General features: G+C 38.2%; 1 protein-coding gene across 1 annotated transcript in view; it reads left to right on the top strand.

The window, feature by feature from the left end:
- Nucleotides 1-23,149, top strand: part of GPC6 (glypican 6) — a 1,040,817-nt gene that overhangs the window by 682,213 nt on the left and 335,455 nt on the right. The window contains exon 4 of the mRNA XM_004577405.3: nucleotides 10,535-10,700. Coding sequence (XP_004577462.2) covers nucleotides 10,535-10,700 — 166 coding nt within the window. The remainder of the gene's footprint in view (nucleotides 1-10,534; nucleotides 10,701-23,149) is intronic.

Genomic DNA, 23,149 nt, shown 5'->3' with positions numbered 1-23,149 from the left:
TTTTGAATTTGTCAATAAAGAGAAAATGAATCCAAATGTTAAATTAAACCCATTATGTATAATTTGACTCATTCGTGGTGCTAAGGTGTAAAATGCCAAGAACCAAAAGAATCAGACTTCAGATTTGATGCAATGCATGATGACTTAATAGCTCTTCAAAGAAGAGCAACTATTACACACACAGGCATTCGTAATTCCTTTAGCACAGGATGTCACACTGAGTCAGAATTTAAGGAGGCATGACAATTGACTTTAGAATGCCAATAACATAATTTTTTTTGCTATTTAGCATTTATTTATTTTTGATATATATCTCATTTGATTGTTCATATCTCATTGATCTGTTCATCTTTTTAGTGGGCTTTTAACAGATTCAATATAATTTTAGATGCAATTCTAAGAATATAATGGTATTTTCTTCTCCCATTTATTTAGCTTTTATTCAAAAGCAAAAAGATGAACAGAAGGAGAGAGAGAGATCAGAAGGAATAATAGTCTATCAGCAGGTTTACTCCCCCAGATCCCACAACAGCGAAGGCTGGGTCAGGCCACCGTGAAGCGAGAGGCCAGGAACTCCACCCTCGTCTTGCGGACTCAACTTCTTGAGCCATCACCTGCTGTCTCCCGAGCACATTAGCAGGCAGCTGGCCCTGAAGTTGAGGCACACTCCGCTCTGCGGTGTAGGCCTTTCAGTTGGTGAATGAGATCTACTGCAACACAGTGCCTGCCCATGATTTTTTAGTGGATTGATTTATTCATTTCATCTTTTAAAAGCCAATTTGTAGAGCTATGTGTTGGTCGGCTTGCATTTTTGATCACCACTGTTCGCCTGTTCGTTTAGGTCATTTCAAATTTCCATTGCTGATCATCCAAACGACTTTTGCTAGGATCCACTGCAAACATCAGCCTCTCTGGGGTCCAGACCTGACTTGTCTCCTTCACAGTTGGTCCGGGCTATTTCCCTGTCACACTCGTGTCTCTCTACGCTTTGAGGGGTTTACAGTCACTCTGTGTCACATCTTTGCCTTGGAAGGACGGACAAAGCTCAGGGAGTCCTCCATTAATTGTGCACTAATGGATTCATCGCATGACACTTCATTCCCAGGACACAGCATCCTCATTTCAAATTCCTGGGCCTCCATTCTCTTTACTGAAAGCCTCTATCTCAAATGTTGGCCAAAATACACAGCTACCAAGGTGAACTTTAGAAGATGATATTGGTTTTATTTTATTCTCATTCTATCCACTATTCTATCCATGTGTATACCTGATGACATTGTCACTAAGAAAGTTATATATCCTTTCAAAATTAATCATTTTCCGAAGTCATGGTCTATTTCTGCTGTGACTAAATTGGATCAGTTTTTTTCCCCCCAATAATCTTCAGTATTTCCTGTTTTAAAAAACAGACTTATGCCAAGTACTCTAATTTAAAAATGCAAATAGGGCACAGCCCAGTAGCCTAGTAGCTAAAGTCCTCACCTTGCACTTGCCAGGATCCCATATGGGCGCCGGTTCTAATCCCGGGCCCTCTGCTTCCCTGCTTGTGGCCTGAGACAAGCAGTTGAGGACCGCCCAAGACCTTGGGACCCTGCACCCGTGTAGGAGACCCGGAAGAAGATCCTGGCTCCTGGCTTCAGATCGGCTCAGCTTTGGCCATTGTAGCCACTTGGGGAGTAAATCAGTAGACAGAAGATCTTCCTCGTAGCTCTCCTCCTTTCTGTATATCTGACATACCAATCAAAATAAATACATCTTTAGGAAAAAAATAAATGCAAATAATTCAAAATTCCTCCTTTCCCAAGGGTAAAAAGGATATTAACCACCTGCTTGCTTACTGGCTGTGGCTAATAACCACAGGAAGTGACTATGACAGAAAACATGTTTTAGTGTTTTAACACTTTACCTACACAAATGGGTGTGTTAAGCCAGAATTTCTACTATATTACCCTGAGTCACACAGCTGCTCCTCAAAGCCAAATCATGTGCTTTTGTTTAAATGTATCCTAATAGTGCTAACAGCAAAGTGTCTCATACTGGTCTTTATTTACCAGTTCATAACATTAACAAAGTGCGTGGCCTTGCTCACTTTGATTTCCATAGATGAAATGGGAGAGTCAAAATGTAGTTTGTTTTAGATGAGATCATAGATAGATAGATAGATAGATAGATATAATATTGTTTTGAAAACTGCAAAGCACCTTGTGAAAGAACGATTCTTTTCTGTTTGTGTCAGAAATTGGATTTTTATTTAGTATGGGGTGTTTTCATTTTCTTATCTTCCAGTTTCTGGAAAAGTAAGTAAATAAACAAAACACTTCCCTTCAATCTTAATTTCCTCCTGCCACTATGCTATTTCTCTGCATGAATCAAGTATCAATTTTGAAAAGATTAGTCCTCAAACATTAACATACAAACCTTCACAGTGTCCGCCTCTGCCCTGGTTCCAATCAGCTTGTTTCAAATTTCTCTACATCGATTCTAGTTTCTGGCATGCATGACCACAGATTCTTGAAGTTCTTTCTTTGGTTTCCTTTATTCAGGGGGAAAAAAAACCCTAAATCATTTGTTCCTTCATTCCCTCCTTCGTCGTATGATTTAGCACATAGTACTTTTCCACTCTTTGTGGCTGGGCAGTGTTTCGAAGCACCAGCATTGCTCAGAGCATGAGGGATGTGGCAGGGAGAATCTCCACCTTCACAAAGCATAGACGCCATGCGAGAACCAAAGACGTATATCGATAAATAGTGCTTCAGTATTGTGGTACTCCATGTCTTGTTGCCGTTACAGAATACCTGAGGCAAGGCACTTCATAAGGGGAAAAAAAGGGCTTGTCTTGGTTCACAGTCCTAGAGGTGAAAAGGTCAGATAGGTTGATGCAAGCTTTAGTGAGGGACCCCCCCCCCTCACTGTATTGTTTTCAGACAGAAGATCAGGGGTCTCTCTTTGTGTCTGTGTGCTCCTCTGGATTTCTCTCACCCTCACCCCCCATCCCCACTCTCCCACCCTGTCCTGCTTTCTCTCCCCGTTTCCCTCTTTCTGGGAGAAAATAAATGAAATAGTGAATGTCAATGAACATTTAGAAAAAAAACCCTTAAAACTTCCCTGAAGAAGGACTTGAAAAGGTTAATTCAATTGCTTTTCTAATTTAGATGGAGATGAACATCAGAGGGACACGAGTAATGAAAATGCTAAACAGATTTTGTTAAGTCAGTACTTATTTTCTATTAGCAAAGTTGGTTTCTCTGGAATATGTACAAACCATTTCAAGTTTCAGAAGTATAATACAGGCCTATTTTACACTACAGAATAGGTTTTATTAACAAAGAACATATGTGACTGGAAGAATAACCCTTTAGGTATTAGAACATCCATGATGATATCCAATAAGACTGACAGGTTATGTCATTATAATTTCATACTCTGTAAACTGTGGAGTTCTGTTAGGCACACTCCTGGAGAACACTCAGTTATTATACGTCTTAGTTAGTTGCAGGAGCTGGGACAATGTGAGATGTATCCTTAGTACTCAGACCTAAAGTTTACATCAGTAGTTTTATGGAGTCTGTTCAAATACAGGAATTAATGGTGGGTGATGTTCATGGAATTTGTGCAATGAATTGAAATAACCCAAGTCTAACAGGTTTCTCATAGAAAAAGTGGAATCAAGGGGAATATAACTCCAAAAAGTTTCCAGCAACTATAATAGAAATGTTTAAGAACATCATCTTAAACATCTATAGATAATAAGATGATATAAAATATTTATGAGTCAATTTATAATCAATAATCTAAGTTAAAGTGACTGACATATGATTATAATATGCAATGCAGCTTTTCCCCTAAATTTCTTTAGAATTCATTCTGTTTTTAACTAAAGACATGATGCTTTATATATAGTGAAATTGGAACCACTTCTTTGGGGAACAATTGTAGAAATGTTACAGGAAATGTCAGGAAAGCATTAATCACATTGCAATACATTTCATTATGTTAAGGTAATTCCTATAAAGTAATATTGCTTTTTAAATCAAATAGTCCCTAACTTCCCAATGAAATTGCTTTTATCCTTCTAAGTAAATCCCGCAGGAGACCAAAAAAGTATTCAAATGGCACTACCTTATTTGTGGTAACAATCTGTTATACTACCCTGTCTGTCAGCTTTCCGCAAATTCTTCCAGTGAGTCAGTCCATGGAATATCGCCCTCTCCCTCACTCATCTCAGAACTCCTTGAAACATCTAAAGCACTGAAAGCCACCACATGTGTAGTGCTCCTATGTATCCTCTCATTAAGTTGTCCTTAGAAAATGTTTATTTAAAATCAAGATAATAGCAGCATCGAATTTCTCATATTCCCAGTATTTCTCTAGTACTTTCTTACCATGTTCTCCTTGAGTTTTCAATGTGGAGGAATTTCTTGCACATCATTCCCCATTGAGCTGTTCTCTGTGAAATGGGATTTTTCAATCTCTGTTTTTCTCAGCCCATCAGTCAAACATCAGCAATTCTCACTGTGCTTCCTCAGCTGTGGGTTTGGCTCCCTGGAAACTTTGAAAACTACCATTTGTTTTCATTATAATTCCCTAAGTCATGCCAGCACACGGTGATGACGATTAAATTCTTTTGGAATGAGCATCAGAATGAACACAGTCTACCTTTCCATTCCAATAATATTAGAAGAGAAAGGCTTTCTTCTTTACGTGTGTTTTTTGCTATCAAATATCGCTTTCAGTCAGCTTGTTTGTCATAATTTTTCTTCCTACCTCTTCCCCCTACTATTGTGTTATCACCATCACCATCGTCATCAAAAATTAGCACCAGCCTCTCTTGGAGAATCTCTTTCCAGTCAGATTCCTCCATGCCTTGGAAAATTTTCAGTATTCTCTTAAGACAGTCTGTCAGCCAACTGACTAGAGCATGGCCAAACTCCTATTGCATCATTTCCCTTAGACTGATGTTTATATTACATCTTGTCTCCGTTCTAAAGGCTATTTCAGAAAAGCTCCAAGTTGGTACTTTGTAAAGCAAAGTAAAAATGAGAGTTATTCATGAAAACATGCTGATGCCTTGAGCCAGGGTGATTTTCATGGAGGGATCACAAGGAACCAGCATGGCTATTGTGAATCCAAGTGCGTCTCTCTGGTCCCTTAATGATCATATCAGCGTAACTTTTAGAGAGCTGTATTTTGTATACAGAAAAGGAGATGGATGGTTGAGCAGCTGAATGGATAGACAGACGGATAAAATACAAACAGCCTTTATATCAGTGTTTCATACATCAAAAATTGCCTTTGTTCCTGTGTGTGTGCCACATTTTAATATTATTCACCTCTTACCATATGCCAGCTACTTATGCTAGGCATTTAAAGTCATACATGTTCCTGAGAAAGTGATTAATTTGGCTGTACAATCTTGCAAATGCCACATCCTCTTACTTGAAAAGCCAGAGAGTGTGCATATTCCAAAGCAGCTATATTATAAATATGTTAGTATGACTATGCAGAGGCTAGAAATTCATAGCTTTTACGAAAGTGGATTCTCACTTCAATGACTCATGTTTAAAGTCACTGCTAAAATGTTTCTTCTAAATGAAGTAATATTTAAGTTATAATTTCTAACTGAAGAAGACAACTATTCCCTGGGGAGGCACTAAGGGAGCTTGTTTTATATTCCGTGTTCACATTTTGAAAATTTGCATTAGAGTAACATTTGGAATGTCAAACAGACTGCCCAAATAAAAGGCAACATCTCCAAGACTTTGTTATGGTAAAATTAAAATGATGCTGTGTTCTGTTGGGTATATGGTTTAGAAACATGTATTTGACTACCAGGAAGAGCTATTCTATTTTAATCGGAAAAACATATATTCTTATATGTATATGCTTGTACATTTATATGTTTAATTTATATATTTTTCTGAGCCACATCAGCCTACTGCTGTTACTCATCATGCATTTAGTAACTCTGAAAGCACTTTTACTTATGTTTCAAGGAATGAAGTTAAATATAGAAACCCAATCTGCTTAAAAATGAGTTTGTGAGCAGTAACAGGACCGGCAGCTACTGACATGCAGTTACCTATTTCCCAACTCCTTGATTTTCTTTTTAAGTATTCCATGCCTTCGGTATTATTTAAAGTAGCTTTTGGGAATTCTGAAGTTATGGTTATTGGATATGCAGATTGTGCCCATTCCCTTCTCCAAACCAATGTTTAGGGATCATTTTACGGCTTGAAAATGCTTTGTAAGTCTCCTGCTCTTCAGCAGATGCTTCTAGTTAATAAACAAATTAAAATTTTAAAAATAGGCTGAATTTTTACCCTGATAGCAGCATTGTGAAAATTTGTGCTCCATGTAGGGAACATTTTTCCTTCAGGCCTCGATTAGCAATTCATAATTACTTCCTGTCTTGTTTTTTCTCTCGATGTACAAGGTGGGAAGAAGATAGTTTAGCAGCAAACACTTTCTAATAAACATTGAAACTGAAGTGGAAGGCTGAAACCTTTCCTGGTGCATGCAGAACCATTCTTTTTCCTTCAAACCACCATCAGCAATAGGTGCAATAATAGAAAGCATCTTTGTTTAATTGATTTGTTTATTGGAAAGGCCTAGTTATACAGAGAGAGAAAGCGAGTAAGGGGCAGAGGAAAAGGGCTCTTTCATAAGCTGGCTCATTCCCCTAATGACCACAACAGCCAGAGCTGGACCAGTCCAAAGCTAGGAGACAGGAGCTTCTGGCTCTCCCATGTGAATGCAGGAGCCAATGGCTTGGGCCGTACTCTGCTGCATTCTGAGGCACATTAGTAGAAACTGGATCATCAGTGGAGCATCCAGGACTCAAATCCCTCCCTGTCCACATGGGATATCTGTAGAACAGGTTGGGCATAACTTGCAACACCATAACACCAGAAAAATAGGAGACTTTTGAGACAGAAAATGAGCATGTCGTATGTATCAGTTCAAATTTGATAACATATAATTCAGTATTAGTACTATTTAACTAAATTATTTTCTTAACCACATGGCAAAATGCAGGTTGTTGTTAGTGACCAAACAATGGCTCCAGTTCTAGAAGTCCTTGAACACTCATAGAAGATGTCATCTGTAAGTCATTTAGCTCTCTTCTAAAACATTATTGAGGGCATTCATGTAACTTAAAATTCATCCATATCAAGTAAAAAACTTCAATAATTTTTAGTAAATTCACAATGCTGGCAGCAACCGCTACTTCTACAACCAAATTTTAAAGTATTTTCATCAGACAAAAGAAACTATGGCACCCATCTATCTTCCACATCCCCTGGCCCAGCCCCTGGAACTCACAAGCCTGTTCTCTGCTTGCGATGTGTCTGATCTGCCACCTTTATGGCAATGGCATTGTGCACCAAGCAATCTTCTATGACTGGTTTACGTGGTTGGCATGTTTTCAATAGATCAGAATTTCATTCCTTTGCAAGACAGTATCTTGTCATAAGGACATGCAACATATTTTTTTTTATCCCTTCCTAAGTGGGTGTGTTTTTGAATTGCTTTCAGTTTGGGGCACACCCACATCAATACTTGGTTGTATCTGTCTTTTTTACTGAGACATTCTCATGGCATGAAGTTGGAATCTCATTTTGATTTTCATTTCCTTAATGACAAATGAGCCTGAGCATCTTGTCATGGGTTTGTTACCTATTGGTATCTCATTGAAGTAATGATTAGTCATATTGTTTGCCTTTTAAAAATTGAAATGTTTACATTTCTGTTACTGAGTTGAAGGACTTCTCTATGCATTATAGGTATTTGATTCTTACATATGACTTATAAGTATTTTCTCTCATCTCCAGGTCATCATTTTGTTCCCTTGATGGTGTCATTTGATACATAATTTTCTAAGTTTAAAAGTTTAATAAAGCCCAACTTCTTAACTGTCTTTTTGGTACCTTACCTAAGAATTTATATATTTCTTCAAAGATTTTATTGTAATTTAAGTTCTTGTATTTAGGCCATGGATTGAGTCTGAGCTAATTTTTGGCATGGTGTGCTGGAGGGTCGAGCTTCATTCTGTTGGATCTTTTTTTTTTAAGATTTATTTATTTTATTGGAAAGGCAGATATACAGAGAGGAGGCGAGACAGAGAAGAGGATCTTCCGTCCGATGATTCACTCCCCAAGTGACCACAACGGGCCGGTGCTGCGCCGATCCAAAGCCAGGAGCAAGGAACTTCTTTCCGGGTCTCCCACGCGGGTGCAGGGTCCCAAGGCTTTGGGCCATCCTCAACAGCTTTTCCAGGCCACAAGCAGGGAGCTGGATGAGAAATGGAGCTGCCTGGATTAGAACCGGCACCCATATGGGATCCTGGTGCGTTTAAGGCGAGGACCTAAACCATTACGCTTGTTGCTCTGGGACCGATTCTGTTGGATCTTGACATCAGATTATGCACAAATGATTTATTGAAAAGATTTTTTCAATGTCTTTGAGAATCTTTATTAATTTTTGAAACAGATTTCTTAAAAGTAATGCTTATGCAATTATAAGACACTGTTGAAAGTAGAACTATCCTGTCATGCAACTGGCAGTTCCAAGAGCCTTCCTTTCAGAAACTTAAAGTCTTCCGTTTGAAACGATGACTTCTTAAAAATTTTAATTCAAGTATGCAGTTGTATAAACTCAGAAAATGTGGTTTTGAACAGGAAACTTGCAAGACTGACTCACCATGCTCCATTTTCTTCTTCAAACACCCTTTATGCAACCAAGAAGAATGTCATTTCCAAAAGTACTGTGGAACCTACACTTAATAACATTGTTCTTCGAGACCAGCAAGGCTGATCAGTTTTCTCTGCTGGCTGCTACCCTGAGATGGAGCCTCTTCTGAAATATCAGGCTGAGAAAATTGTACTGATTTCAACACAATTAAAAAAAAAACAGGAAAAACTTCTATATACACATAAGCAATAGTCTGCCAGAGAAGTTAAAAAGCAACAATTGAACTCTATGATGGATAAAACCATCTTGTTCCTTCTCCCCTTGAATACCACCTTGGCCACAAATTGGCAAAAATAGTAGTTTATTTGAATGAGCATATGAGGAGGACCATCTAAGTCATGGTCATAGCAGCTTGTGTGATGCAAAATTGTGAACAAGATGGCTCCTGCTGTCTGGCAGATCTCACATGTGTGCCTCCACTATTGACAATTCCTCCAGATCACATACGGGGACACCAAATAAGAAGCAGCAAACCATGATGTAAGAAACAGAATCTAAAGAAAAAATAGCTTGGTCAGCTCGCATGAAAATAGAGTGAGTGCCTGGGAAACTGCAAGGCAGCAGAAAATAAAGTCCTTTGGCTAACACTACAAAGAAAAGCTCAAGGAAATACAGAGTTTTCTGTATTTTTTCTGTTATTGGTCCATACTGTTGTAATGACTCTTTACCATCAAAGTGAGGTCAGCATTTTCAATGAGTCGAGAAAAGGTCTTACCGACTTAGAATGGATGAATTTTTGACTCTGTTTTTCTTCTTCATTGAAAATGACTTTTCAGGGCCCAGCATGGTAGCCTAGCAGCTAAAATCCTCAACTTGCATACGCTGGGATCCCATCTGGGCACTGTTCTAATCCCAACGGCCCTGCTTCCCATTCAGCTCCCTGCGTGTGCCCTCGGAAAACAGTAGAGGACAGCCCAAAGCCTTGGGACCCTGCACCCATGTTGGAGACCTGCAGGAGGCTCTAGGCTCCTAATTTCAGATCAGCACAGCTCTAGCTATTGCAGTCACTTGTGGAGTGAATCATCAGATGGAAAATCTTCCTCTCTGTCTCTGCTCCTCTTTGTATGTCTGACTTTCCAATGAAAATAAAATAAGTCTTTTAAAAAAAGAAAAAGGCCTTTCATTGTGAAGTAGCAAAATGTTCCTCTGGACTACTGTGAAGATTTCTACGCACATTCAATTTTGGGCCCACTTGCCCTGAGCTTTGCATTAGCACAAAGCTGCAGGTGCCTGGTGCCAGGGCTGTCCCTTCTGAGCAAGCCTGGATTGCACGAGTCCCAGACGAGTTGATATTGATCTTAAAAAAAAAAGTTATGAACAAAGGAAGTATATCTGCCAACTTCCTTTACAAAAAGGGTCAAATAGCCAGTTGGAAACTTTTCTAAAGGTGTCACATGAAACTTTAATAACACCTGCATTTTTATGGGCTTTTAACTTTGCAAATTGCTTTCACATGCATTATCTCATTTCATGTTCTATTGTAGTGCAACACTGGCTAGGTTTTAGACCTGACTTACAGTGACTGAGAAATCAAAATGTTGACAGGGACACTTCTGAAAAATTGCATGTTATAATGCTGAACAATATTTACCAGAAATTGATTGGTTTCAGATCAAACATTATAAAGGGTTAAGATTTTTATATTCGCTATAGTCATTTGCACTGCTGCTTGAAATTTATTGAGCTTTTCCTCCCTTCTCTCTTATGGAGAAAAGGGCTTCTATTTTTCTCCCATTCATCCTTCGAATTTCTGATTTGCTTAATCTTTTCAAAACATCCACAGGTGAGCCCAACCCCTGGGTGCATCCGCGCCCTCATGAAGATGCTGTATTGCCGCTACTGCCGAGGCCTGCCCTCCGTGAGACCCTGTAACAACTACTGCCTCAATGTCATGAAGGGCTGCTTGGCCAACCAGGCTGATCTGGACACAGAGTGGAACCTGTTCATAGGTAAGAAACACTGAAACAGAATTGTGGGGAGAGATGTGAGAGCAACATACTTGATGGCTGGGGTTCAGGTATTGATGACTTACAGAAAACCGGGAGAATCAAGCAAAAAGAGCTCTCAGCAAATGCTAGCACTGATTTTATATTTTCATTCACTTTTTTGCCTAAATATAAATTTTCTGTAAGGAAAAATCCTGTTGAAGGATTGTACAGGCCAGCTGCGATGGATTAGCTGATCTCCGTGATAAAGATTAAGAATGATCTTGAGTTCTAGTGATCCTCTGTGCGCAAGGGACAGGTCAGGCAAGAATCCTGTAAAAAAAAAGAAATACACATTACTGTCTCTTTTTGATTAGCGTTAGCTCAACATAACAACAGATAACAAACTACTCCTGCCTTCAAATTCTTAAATGAAAACAGGTCCATATTTCAGCTAAACCATGTAAATGTCTACCTCATTCTGGGAAGGAAGGCACGGAGCACACAGACATGAGATCACTTTCCAGCCCCTCCATTCCAGACATGAGGAATTGAGGCGGGGAGGAGAGCAGCAGTGGGCTGTGGATTCTAACTCCCTTCTGGAGCTCTAGAAGTCCTCCAGGTTGCGCCGCCCAAGTAAGTACCCAAGGACAAAAGGACAAATTTTATAGGCAAGCTTCTCCTAGAAAACACACAGGCCTTGAAAGAGTAAATGTGTTTTCTTCCCCTCTGTCAAATGGCCTTCAAATAAAACTACTTTCGATTGCATTTACTGCAATTACAGAGTGACAAGCAGAAAGGCAAAAATAGCAGTGACATTCATCAGCCTGGGCTGGCCTTCGTCATTTATGCAAACATCCCAAGCAGAGTGCATGAAAGCAAGTCTTTTGACATCTAAGATGTGGGCAGGATAGGTAAAAGGTCTAAGATGTGTTCGACGTCAGAGAAAACTTAGCTAACCGTGCAAGGAAGCGCTGACGTTACACACGCTGAGACTGGCCAGCAAAACCTCCTGGCCAATTGGTTGTTTTGCTTATGAACGCCTGAGAAACGGTTTTGAGGGTTTTTTCAAAAGAAGATTTTATAGTGGGCAAAGTCAAATCAGAGTCAGCTGTAGGTCAAAGTATGCTTGCAAGATCTTAGGTTGCTTTCTTTAAAAATAATAGAGTTTTTGAAAATGTCGTGGTTAAGGTGCACTTCTAATTTCAAGTAACATGATTCTTTGCTAAGATGTTTGTTCAATGCTAAGATTTTAGAGGGAAAATAAAAAATAGGAATGAGCTTTTCGTTCTATAAGATGTAGATTGATTTTGAAATTGACAAGGTATCCAAATAATCTTAACAAACATATACTCTAATCAATAAATTGTTGCACGTTTGCATATTTTACGCATGATTAAAATTGATGACTTTATGGTCACAGCCATATAGGTCACTCCTATCATTTGAAATTCCTAACGCAGTTTATGTGTTAGAATGCAACTTTTGATTGGACATGTGGATTTTGCTTCTTAGAACAGGACATGATTAAAAATGGGATCTAAGGTTTCTACTTGTACGTGCAACAATGACCTCTTAATTAGCTTTCTTCGCCTCAATGCACATTGCGTTGCTCTTGTCAAACAAATTCTTATAATTCAGTTATTCGGTTTTCTTAGATGCCAATTTGTTACCAAACTGAGTGTCTGACAAAGCATTTGCTTTAAAAGCTAAAATGTAACCTCACCATGCATAGCGTTAAATGTAGTGAAAAGTGAGCTTGTGGCTCTATGTGGGTGAATTTCGCATCTTTTCTTTCCCTATCTCATTTTTATTAATCCTAAAGTTCTCCAAGAAAGCTGCTTTCTGTTTTCCTCTCTGGTTTTTGGTATGGTTTTGAGAAATGACCACCAACACACACTCCTAGAGCAAAAAAAAAATGTTCTTGTGAACACTTACCTGGGTGTTAAGTGTTAATCCACCAACGTAGTACACGAATTAGCCAAATCTGCCAGCTCCATTTTCCACACAGGCATATCCAAGATGATATTGTTACAGTTTTCATGCATATAGCCAAAAAGATCAGTGAGCAAATCGGTCATCCAACCAAAATTATGTGTAATAACTCTCTCTGCTAACACCTGCAAACCATCACTCTCAGGCTCCTAAAGTCTCTTCATCAAACCCTTGATTTCTGTTGCTGTCAACTGTATTTCCCTTTCTTGCCTGATACATTAATGTCCCCAGTAAACCATTGTATGAATTATCCTGTGCTCATCTCAAATGTTAGCAGCAGTATGTAATCAACCATAAATAAAAACAAAAATCAGAATTGGTGGCACATTTTCATGGTCTTTCCAATGAAGTGTAAATGATTAGGGGCTCTTTAGAATTCAGTTGGTGCCTGGATCATATCAAAACAAAGCCCATTCAGTTTTAAAGAGAAATGTTCCAAGTGTTCAAATAAAAAGCTCAGTAGTATTTCCTCCACTTCTGAACTTTTTTTTTTAGTTTTGGTCTGTTTTGAAGTCTTCAGTAACAGTCAGCAGTGCAGTCAGGGCGCAGCAGCATTGTCCTTCCACCCCCCAGGAGGTGCAAGCCAGCCTACTCAGGGATAGAGCTGCAAAGATTCTTGTCAAGTAACCAACGCAAGAAAAATTAAGCACTTCCCTTTCTTACGGAAAAACTTTTTTTCCCCTTAAAGTTGCTGACAACTTTGGTAAAGGTGACACTAGGCTACTTTTAAGATTTTAAAATGCATCCGTTCATTGCTGACAGACCCCATTGCCTGTTTTTTAGTAGCATGTGGAAAATCCCAGTACAAAGCACAGTCCAGCTTCTACCTGATACACTGAAACAAACAGGTGTAGCCCCCAGAACCCTTGGGCAAGGCAGACTGCAAGGAACTGCGGAGTGATTTCCAGCCTGTTCTCCCCTCTTAGAAAATGTATGGCAGAAAAGAAGCCTAAGCTGTGCTTGCAGTGAATGTCTGCTGAGGCACCTGGTCCAGATTTTGCAACGTAGTCACACTCTGATTGCACTACTCTTGCTTCTGAGTGCTGCCTCAATGCAAACTGGTTCTCTTGAAAAAATGTTTCTGTTGAGTTAAAGTTTCCTACGGGGAGATAGTGTGTGGGCAGAGCTCATTTCAGTAAAATCCTGAGGTGATTTGTGGTTTCTAGCATTGATACCAACATGCCACAGGGGAGAACTGGTCTCTCGCACCAGATGCCACATTGTAGACACACCTGGGCTGCGAACATGGAAGTCAAGGCTGAAATTACGTGGGTATGGTTGTAGCGAACATTGCATCTACATTACATGTCAGGATGTGTGGCTATTCTCCCCAGGCACTCGGTACCTTCTAGGATTTTGAAGACTGTGCGGATGAGAGACACATTCAAGAACAGGGGTTGCTGGAAACATAGGCAGGAATCCTGTTTCATTCTATACTGCTTTTTTTTTTAATCATGAAAATGTTAAGTGACACATTCTATAGCAGGTATAATAGTGAGACATTAAGATATTTTTGTTCCAATTATATAGCCTAACTTTTAGTAAAACCCTAATAATCTTGGCCTATTGAGTCAAATCATCATGCTGAGTGAGTTAGGCACATGCATTTTTTGGCCCTCAGGGAATATAATGTGTTGAAATTAATGATAATAAATTATGGTACAGTACAAGAATGATAGAAACACAGGATCCTAAGATTCTACTCAACAGGGAGAACTCATCCAGTGTAAGCGAGGAAGCCTCTACTTTGGAGAGTACAGAATAAAGCAACCAATGAAATTGTGCTGAGTTCTTGTCAGCCATAATTGACACTGCATAGCTAAAGCATATCTAACTGTCACAACATCACCTCCAGTTATGCTCTAGTCTCCATGGCAATTTCAGCAGATCTAACATAATTATTCACTTGTTCTTAAATGTCTTTTATTTGTCTGTGATGAAGTCTCACTAGCATTGCCCCTAATTTCAACAGATACAATTTGAAGAAATTTGTAGAGGAGTGTTGTTTTGTTTTTTCATGTTTTTTTTCCCCTTTTATTGAATAAAGGTTGAGTTTGCTCATCAGTAGATATCCTCCAATGTGGGACAAAAGCCTGAAAAGTGACTTGTACTTTTAATTGAGACCCTAGGCACTTACAGACCAGAGTGACCAACAATAGCAAACTTTGTCAGCACTCTCTGCCTGTCAGACCAAGGCATCCAACAGCAGACAGAATACTGAGTCCCTGAGATGGCTTTTGTTTGGCTCGGGCAGCAACATAGAGCAGAAAACACATGAGGGGCCTTTTTCCTAAGGACAATGATCAATATAAGCTGTTGGAAGGAAGGCAGGGAAACCACCAGGCAGAGAAATACAAGGGAATGTAGCAAGAAGTCATTCTATTTTATTTTTTCTCAGTCTACTCTTTCAGTGGAAGTATGACTAATTCAGTAATTTAAAAATCACATAGCCATGTTGCTAATGGAGTCTGTGAGTGCAGGGATGGCAGAAACAAATCAGATAATGAACCTGCTGCTTTCACTATGACAGCTGCTATCAAGTTGTGAATTAGAGCCAGCCAAAAGGAAGCTGTGTTAGGTCAGTCAAATGACTAGTGTCACGTAATAAATGGCTACTTTTGTGCACAGATGTCTTTTTTAGAACCTGTAAGAGTCACATATTCTGAAGCTGATTCATCTATTCACAACTTTGTGTCTGGGAGGAAAACATTGCAAGATGAGCCGTATTTGAAACTAAAAAGTAAACATTTGTTGTTTCTAACAAGTAAAACACGGGTTTCCTTGAAAGCATGCGATGTCATGTGATGTCGCATTAGAGAAGGCTATAAAATAAATACAGTGACTATTTCAAACCTCTCTACAAGACCTGCCCTGATGACGTTCTAAAACACAAAATTCTAGAATATAAATCCAATATGTTACAGACAATTCCAGAGTAGCTATGAAATGATTCAAGCTGAAATATCCTGAAATACCTTGTTGTGGAAACCTCGAGGCTCTAAACAGAAAATATTTCCTTTAGGCCAAAGAAAATGAAAATTTCAAGGACTGTATACAGTAGCAAGTTTTTAGGACTTCTCATGTCTTCTCTGTTTAATACAAGATCCTCTTCAGTTCAGAAACACAACTTTTAAAGAAAGAGCAAAGCCGACACAGTCCTTTTATAATCTGGCCTCACTATTAGTGAGACAATGTGCCTTGGCCCTTGTGAATTCAAAAAACACCAACAAATTTTTTAAGAATGCTGTTTTCTACTAGTTAAAATCCAGTTCCAACTCACTTTACCTTCCTTTTGTAGTCTTGTTTTAGTATTTCTCACGTCTTGTGGGAATTGTCCTGTTTAGTATTCTCTCATTAATGCTGGCAGAGTGCATAAACAACACTAACTGCTTGCCAGGAAAAAAAAAAAAGACAAAAACCAGTCAACTGAACCCCAACAGCATTTGGCGGGTTGCATTTGTTATCAATTACCTAAGTTTCAAAAGTAGTTAACATCTGAACTTGGCATTTTTATGTGGTCCAATGGGCTTAATACCTCCATGGTGGCAGGATGCACGGGCTCTTTCAGCAAATATAGAAGCAGGCATGTCCTGCCTGTGAGCACTCTCTGTGCTGGTCTAGAAGCATCAGCTCCAGGGAAGTGCAGGACTGCAATTTCTATTCTGAATCACACAATTTTCCCAGGGACCCAAGCAGGCAACCTAACAGAAACCCAAAATTGCATGCTGGATAATAGTCAAGAAGTCATTCTAGATTTCTATGTGTTTCTTTTACCCTCAGTTCCACCTTTTATTCATGCATCTGTTTCTAGTTCTTACATGCTCAACATCCACGTATCATTAGAGCAATTCAATGTCCTGTTAACTGATACAAATTAATATGAATGGAATATTCTAAGCTAAGTTTTCTAGATGACATTCATGATATAACAGAATGTGACAGAAACCAATGGCCTGAAAGAAACACGTTTATTTTTTTAGGAATAACATTCATAAGTAATAAGAATTCTCTTAAGTACTTCCCATGTCTTACTAATGTCTCTAATTTGTGAGTATCAATAACTGAAGAATTTGGGTTACTGGGAGAAAGAGGATGTCAAAAATGTTTCAGGGTAGCCAGTTGCTTTTGTATTTGGAATTCTTATTTATGTTTCAAAGTATGCTCAAATTTAACCATTTTCTATAGATAAATGGCCAATTAAGAAAAAATAACAGCATATTTTGTCTTTTACGAGTTGGTGTTTAATTTTAATAACATTGTGGTTTTCACTATCATATTTTTAATTTAAAGTTGGAAGGTACAATGTGCATAGCCCTTGATATGGCAGCAAAGTGTATTTGATGATTTTTTTTTCAGTTAGAATTAGACAGATTTTAACAGATCTAAAAGTTGAAGGAAAAGATAAACACTATAAAAATTAGCTCAATGAGATTCTTAACAATTTCAATTTCAGGAGAGGAGCAGGTGATAAAAGAAATTGTGTTGTAGAAGCTAGAATATAAGAAATATATAGAGAGAGCTAAACAAGTATTATTAAAGAAAATATTCAACACATAGCTATTCACAAATAGCAAACTTACAACAAGTCCCATGGTGACCATAACCAAAATACCCATCGTGTGGGAACTGCTTTAAGGTAAAGGGCAATTGCTTTGTAATGCATTTAGATCATTCTAAAGAAACTGATTAGAATCTACACTGAAATTTAGATTCAATAGCAAATCCATATGAGATGCTGTTATCTTCATTATAGCAGAATTAAATGATGGTATGTTGACTTCATGTAATATTTACATATATGCATACATTTTTCCAATTGCTTTAACAAACTTCTTTAATACAGTAATCTTTATGTTGGAGTCATTTATAAACTGAGTTTTCATTTTCCTCAGGCTCATTTCTTTGGCAGTTAAAGAAGGGACTTTTTCCAAATGTTATCCTCTTCATCTTGTTGTCTTTGTGGTTTGTTTGTTGGGAACAAAACTCCAAGGAACCAGATAAGGAAACTTAGTTACAACAGTAGACCCAGTGAAATATTTCTAGTTTAAGGTATGTTTTGATCCATTGCGCTGAAGGGAGAACATGTATACATGTTCATAAATTAGTTAAACTTTTAAGGAACTTCATACAAAAACTTTGAGCTTTTAATTCACTTAAACATATTGTGTCTGTAGATGCTTTATAGATAACCAGGAGAGAAGTTAAATTAAAACAAAATATGAAATACACTCTGTCCTTCAAATAACTGCTTATATGCAAATCCTACATGAAAAAGAGATGTCCTTACTTCTTTTCTTCATATAGATTTAAATAATTTTCTATGCTAGGACTTTTCTTTGTTATAACTGCCGAGAAATGGAAATTAGAAAAAGCAATGGAAAGTAAGTACTTGAATAGATGACATCATCCCATGCTGTGGTATATCTATATTCAAGGCATGTTTTTGTTTTCTAAGGTGCATAGATCTAGGAGATAACACTGCAATTAAATGTTAGATAAGCTTGTCGATATTCACTACTGCAATCCAAATGCTCAGGGAATTAAGTGACGTTCTGAGATGCCTAAGAAATATATGGGCTAGAATGAATAAGTCAGAGGATGCAAGAGAGTTTGGGGAGTTACAGTGGAGCCTTTTGGATGCTCAGAGTTGATAGAGATTCCAGGCTGGCTGCCTCAACTCTACATGTGTCTTTGCAGTAATTTCACACCAGCTGTGAAAGGCTAAACTATTGTTACTATATAGCGAAAAACTTGTGGGGAGGAGGAGGAATGAGGAAATCCCAAGTCTAAGAAACTGTATTGTGGAAAATAAAGAAGTTAAATAAATAAGCTAATGAAAAAGCATGACTGCTTTGTTCCAGGGAAACTCATTGCCTTCATGTAGGACGCTAACCTCAAAATCTACCAGAACTGTCTTGTATAGGCTGTTTGGAATCCAAGTTATATCTCTTTCGCCAGTGTCTATTAATCCTTTCATGCCAACATCTTTTGCTGCTGTTGGACCACTCCTCTGTCTTTAAAACAATTTGATGTTCCTAACTTGTTTGATCTGAGTGTAACTGTACAAATGTGTTCCATATTCCAAAATCTATAGGTATGACCCAATCTGATGAAAGAACTGAAATCATGAATGGTCCTAAGAGAGATATCTGGGAACAATTCTGTGAGGATCAGTACACAGTGCAATTGGAGGATGTAGATGATGGTTAGGAGTAGACTTCTAAAAGATGAGAAACCAAGTGATGCACATTTGTCTATTAGATAATATGCCAATATTTTCAAATCACTATGACTAAATACATGGCAAGTTCCTAGTAACCACATTTAGTAGGTGCCTGAAATGACACTAAAGATATAGATATGTACTTTCTCCAAAATGTCACATGGAACATTTTCCTGCATAGATCATGTGATAAGTCACAAAACAAGTCTCTGTAAATTAGAAATAGAAATTGTATCTAGCCCTTCCTCAGGTTTTCGAAGAGAATGTTTACCTGTTTGCTTGCCTACTTGTAGCCACACAAACTGAGTCCTTGATAAAAGCAGCAGAGAAAATGCTATGACTGTTTCTTGATGTCCAATTTGAAAAATTGAAGAATATTGCATCAGTAATAATTTGCTAATGCTTGTTGACACTACTTTAGATCAGGCAATCTTGTAATTAATTTGTACTTATAACAACTTATTCATACAATGCTATTAGGTAGTCCACACAGTGATTTCCACAGCTTGTGTGTATTCAGTTCAGGGTTTGGTTTAGGAGCCCAAGTTGTGTAACTACTGTACCAATTGTCTTCCACAAATCATTCAGGGAGTAACTGTCTCTGGGTGTCTGGATTGGTAGAATATACTGGGGCATTGAGAATTGAGGATGTGCTATGCCAATGGCTTCCAGTAGACTTTTCTGTGATGATGGACAGATCTGTATCTGTGCTGTCATTTATGGTGTTTATTAGTTCCGTTTGGCTAATGAGCACTGGAAATGTGACTGGTGTGTCTACGCAACTCATCCTTTTCTTTCATTATCATTATTCTAGCTTTCTTGAGGAATAATTATTGAAATTGTATATATTTAAGGTGTAAAATATGATAACATGTTCTGTATGTACATTGTGAGACAATTACCATAGTAAGGTCTTTTAAAAATTGTTTTAGGTTTCAATTACTACACATACTAGTAGCTACTTAATGCAAGTATACACCCTTAAATCACCTGTCATTTGCATGACAGGATTCAACATCTGGTATTTTTCATAAAAAAATTACAAGGTTGCTTTTCTTGTGCTTACATGTAACTTAGACACATACGTGGTTGCTACAAAAGAACAAAGCCATACGTCCTACTCCAAAAACCTATGAAGTTATAGCTTTCCAGAGATTTAAGTGGGTGCTTTGAAAGTATTATTTGCTGAACCAGAGAAGGCATAATGCTCAAGTCCAGAACTTTAAGCCATGACTCTGATATTTATAATATGTGTGATTTGTGGACCATTACTTAATCTTCATGAATTCCCATTTTCTTCTCAAAAACAAAACAAAAATAAAATTATTTACCTCCTGAGATTGTGAAGATTAAATGAGATAATACAATCACCAAAGAACAGATAGATCCTCAGAGGTAGCACTGAGGCAAGAGGCAGTGTGCAGCCCTTCTGCCCATGTCTGAGCAGAAAACAGAAATGAGAAAGCAGGAAATGACAGACTAGGCCAGTGGGTAGGAAGCCATTAGGGCATCAGCGATACATGAACTACACAGATAGTTAGGTAAAGGGCTGAGAAGGGCTAAGAAGGAAGTATGTAGACAGCTATTATTGAGCTAAGCACCTGAAAGAAAGATGATACTATCAGTGAGAAAGATCAATTGGAAATGGAAAACAGGGATTTCTTCAGTATGTTTAGAGTTTGTTAGACTTGAAACACAATGGGACTAAAAATGCAAATGTTTTGTTGCATATTGGAAATGGTGTGTTCCATATATAATCTTAGGGCAGAAACCAAGAACTAATGGAGGGCTTCCACAGCCCAAAGGGCTGTGTGATAAACTTCCCTCATCAACCCCTGGCTATTGATCCCAGAATTTCATGTCCTGGGTTTCTCACAGGTGCATGCACATCCCTTCCCTGTCAAATTACACTGCTCTTGTCCTTCAGTGATAAACATTTAACAAGTTATTCACCAATATGTAGTCAAAGAATGAACCTGGACCTAAACTCTCCAGTCGCTTGCATTAAGTATAGCTAGTGCCTGCAATGCAAATGAGAATACCCACATACTAATCCATCAGAGTTGTGCATGGATTGCTCCCCAGAATATTTTTTCTCTGATCCCTTGGTGGTAGTATCTGTCAACCACACTGACATTTTACAAATGCAGTCAATTCTAGTAGAAATTTATTTTCACTGGTTTTGACTTTTGCAATCATCAGTGCATTAAACCTAGAATTACTTAGCTCTCACAAGCCCATTGCCAGTTTCTGAATTTCAAGTTGAGGCAAGAATTCTCTTAATTTTACAAAATCCTTCCCCCAAGGTCATTCACTTCCTTCATGTCATGTATCAAAAAGCAGCCCCTCTCCTCATTCCATGCTCTGTGGTGTGATTATCACCAATGAGAACTCCACATGTACAGACCAATGTAACCTCCTCACTGATTTCTGGATACAAGAGCTCCCAAAGGCACAGCACAAGCACACATGGAAACTTTTGCAATGCAACATTTGAAGGAACATGGAGATTTTTGAATCCCATATTACCAGGTAACTGATTTCAGAATGCCCTAGAGTATCTATTATTTCTACAAACCACTGTAGTGACTTTTGTCAAATGCTTCCTGCTTAGCCCATTAAAGGTGAAAACCATGAGATATTATTTGACTTGTAACTCAAGAATATGCCCTACAACCACCTGTCCCTCCTTGGAAATCTGCCAGAAACGAAGTGAGAGGAAAGGTCAAACTCCAAGCAATCACTCGAGGCAGAGCATGAAGCTCAGTTCTGAGCTTGAACCTGCGACCTGCATTCCATCTGTGGTCTCTTCATGAAGATTTACATTCATTTTTCTTAACTCACATGGGAGTCTTAAAATTTTAGGTCAGAACTTCTAACAGTTTAACAATGGTCATGCACCATTTAAAATATTAAAATTAACTGCCTTGGATAATTATTACATTCCCTCTGAATCCAATTTGGAGAGGGTGGTTTCAGGATATATCTAATACCCACGTGGATTAATGGATATTAAAATCCATTACACTTGACCCTCTCTGGATTTTTTGAAAATTTGCTTTAATTCTGTGGTGCCATGCATTCACTAGTATCCATGTTGATCTGTCATCACTTGAAATCACATTGCCTGTGTTCATTATAACTTGGTTAAGTCACAACATTAAAATGTAGGACAAGGGATTTTTAATGTAGAGTTACAATCGGGCAGCTTCAAGATGTACAAATCAGCCATTTGAAAATGTGAAATGTTAATGAATAGCCTCATTCAGTAAATTGGTTACAAGATCAAAGTCAGACTCTTTAACTTGAAGCTTCTCAATCCAGCGGAGGAAGAGCTGCTTGAGAACTCTCATGGCAGCTGAGAAGCTCATCAGCCAGGTTTCCTGACAAACGTATATCCATTTATGTAGGGGAATTTCAGTAATCTGTACTAATTGAGAGAACAAGGCAATAGATGTCAAGGTATTGATTCCAGAAGGTATTTGGGGACTTAGTTTTAGGTATAAGCTTGCTTTTTATTGAGTACCTATTTCTGCCAGATAAAGAAATAACTACCAATTGTGATTCTCCAATTGCAATATGCCTGAAATCAACTTTAACCTCTATAAATAATTTTCAATTGACAAAAATGCAGAAGTGATACAGAGTTTGCATACACCTGCCACTCGGCTATCATCAAAACCAGAAAATGAACAGTGATACAATATTATTAACTAAAGGGCACATTTGATTCCAGTAGAATAGTTTATCCCCTAATAACCTTTCCATGCATCAGAATCCAGTGTGTTGTTGGGTCACATATCTTTTGTCTTCTCCAATCTCTGATAATTTCCCAACTTTTCTTTGAGCATGCCCATTTGGATTTGTGTGATGTTCTCTATTATCTGTTGAGTTCATTCACTGTCATGTTATTATTGTTGCCCTTTATTTGTGTTGCATGTTTTAGGAAAGGTAGTTTTGTGTCAGAATGGACTTAGGTTTTTGCTGTTGTAGCTGTTCTGTGACTGTAATTCAGTAAGATTCTTACATATTTGTTGCTTGTAATTTTTCAGACTTTTACATTGAGAGTTCCTTTCAGGCAGATATTACGTCCTTTAGAAATGGTCCCCATCTTTTTGGAGAATTTTGTCATTTTTGCTATCATAAGACACTCTAGAATCTGTATTTTTCCTGATCTGGTCCTATAATCAATGACTTCTCCAAGCAGCCCTGGTTACCTTCATTGGGGAATGGAATAGATGCCAAGGCTCGACGT

This window comes from Ochotona princeps, chromosome 12 (assembly GCF_030435755.1).
Source record: "Ochotona princeps isolate mOchPri1 chromosome 12, mOchPri1.hap1, whole genome shotgun sequence".
In the NCBI taxonomy this organism is placed as follows: domain Eukaryota; kingdom Metazoa; phylum Chordata; class Mammalia; order Lagomorpha; family Ochotonidae; genus Ochotona; species Ochotona princeps.
Note: the sequence above shows the minus strand (reverse complement) of the source record. Positions and strands in the feature narration are given on the sequence as shown.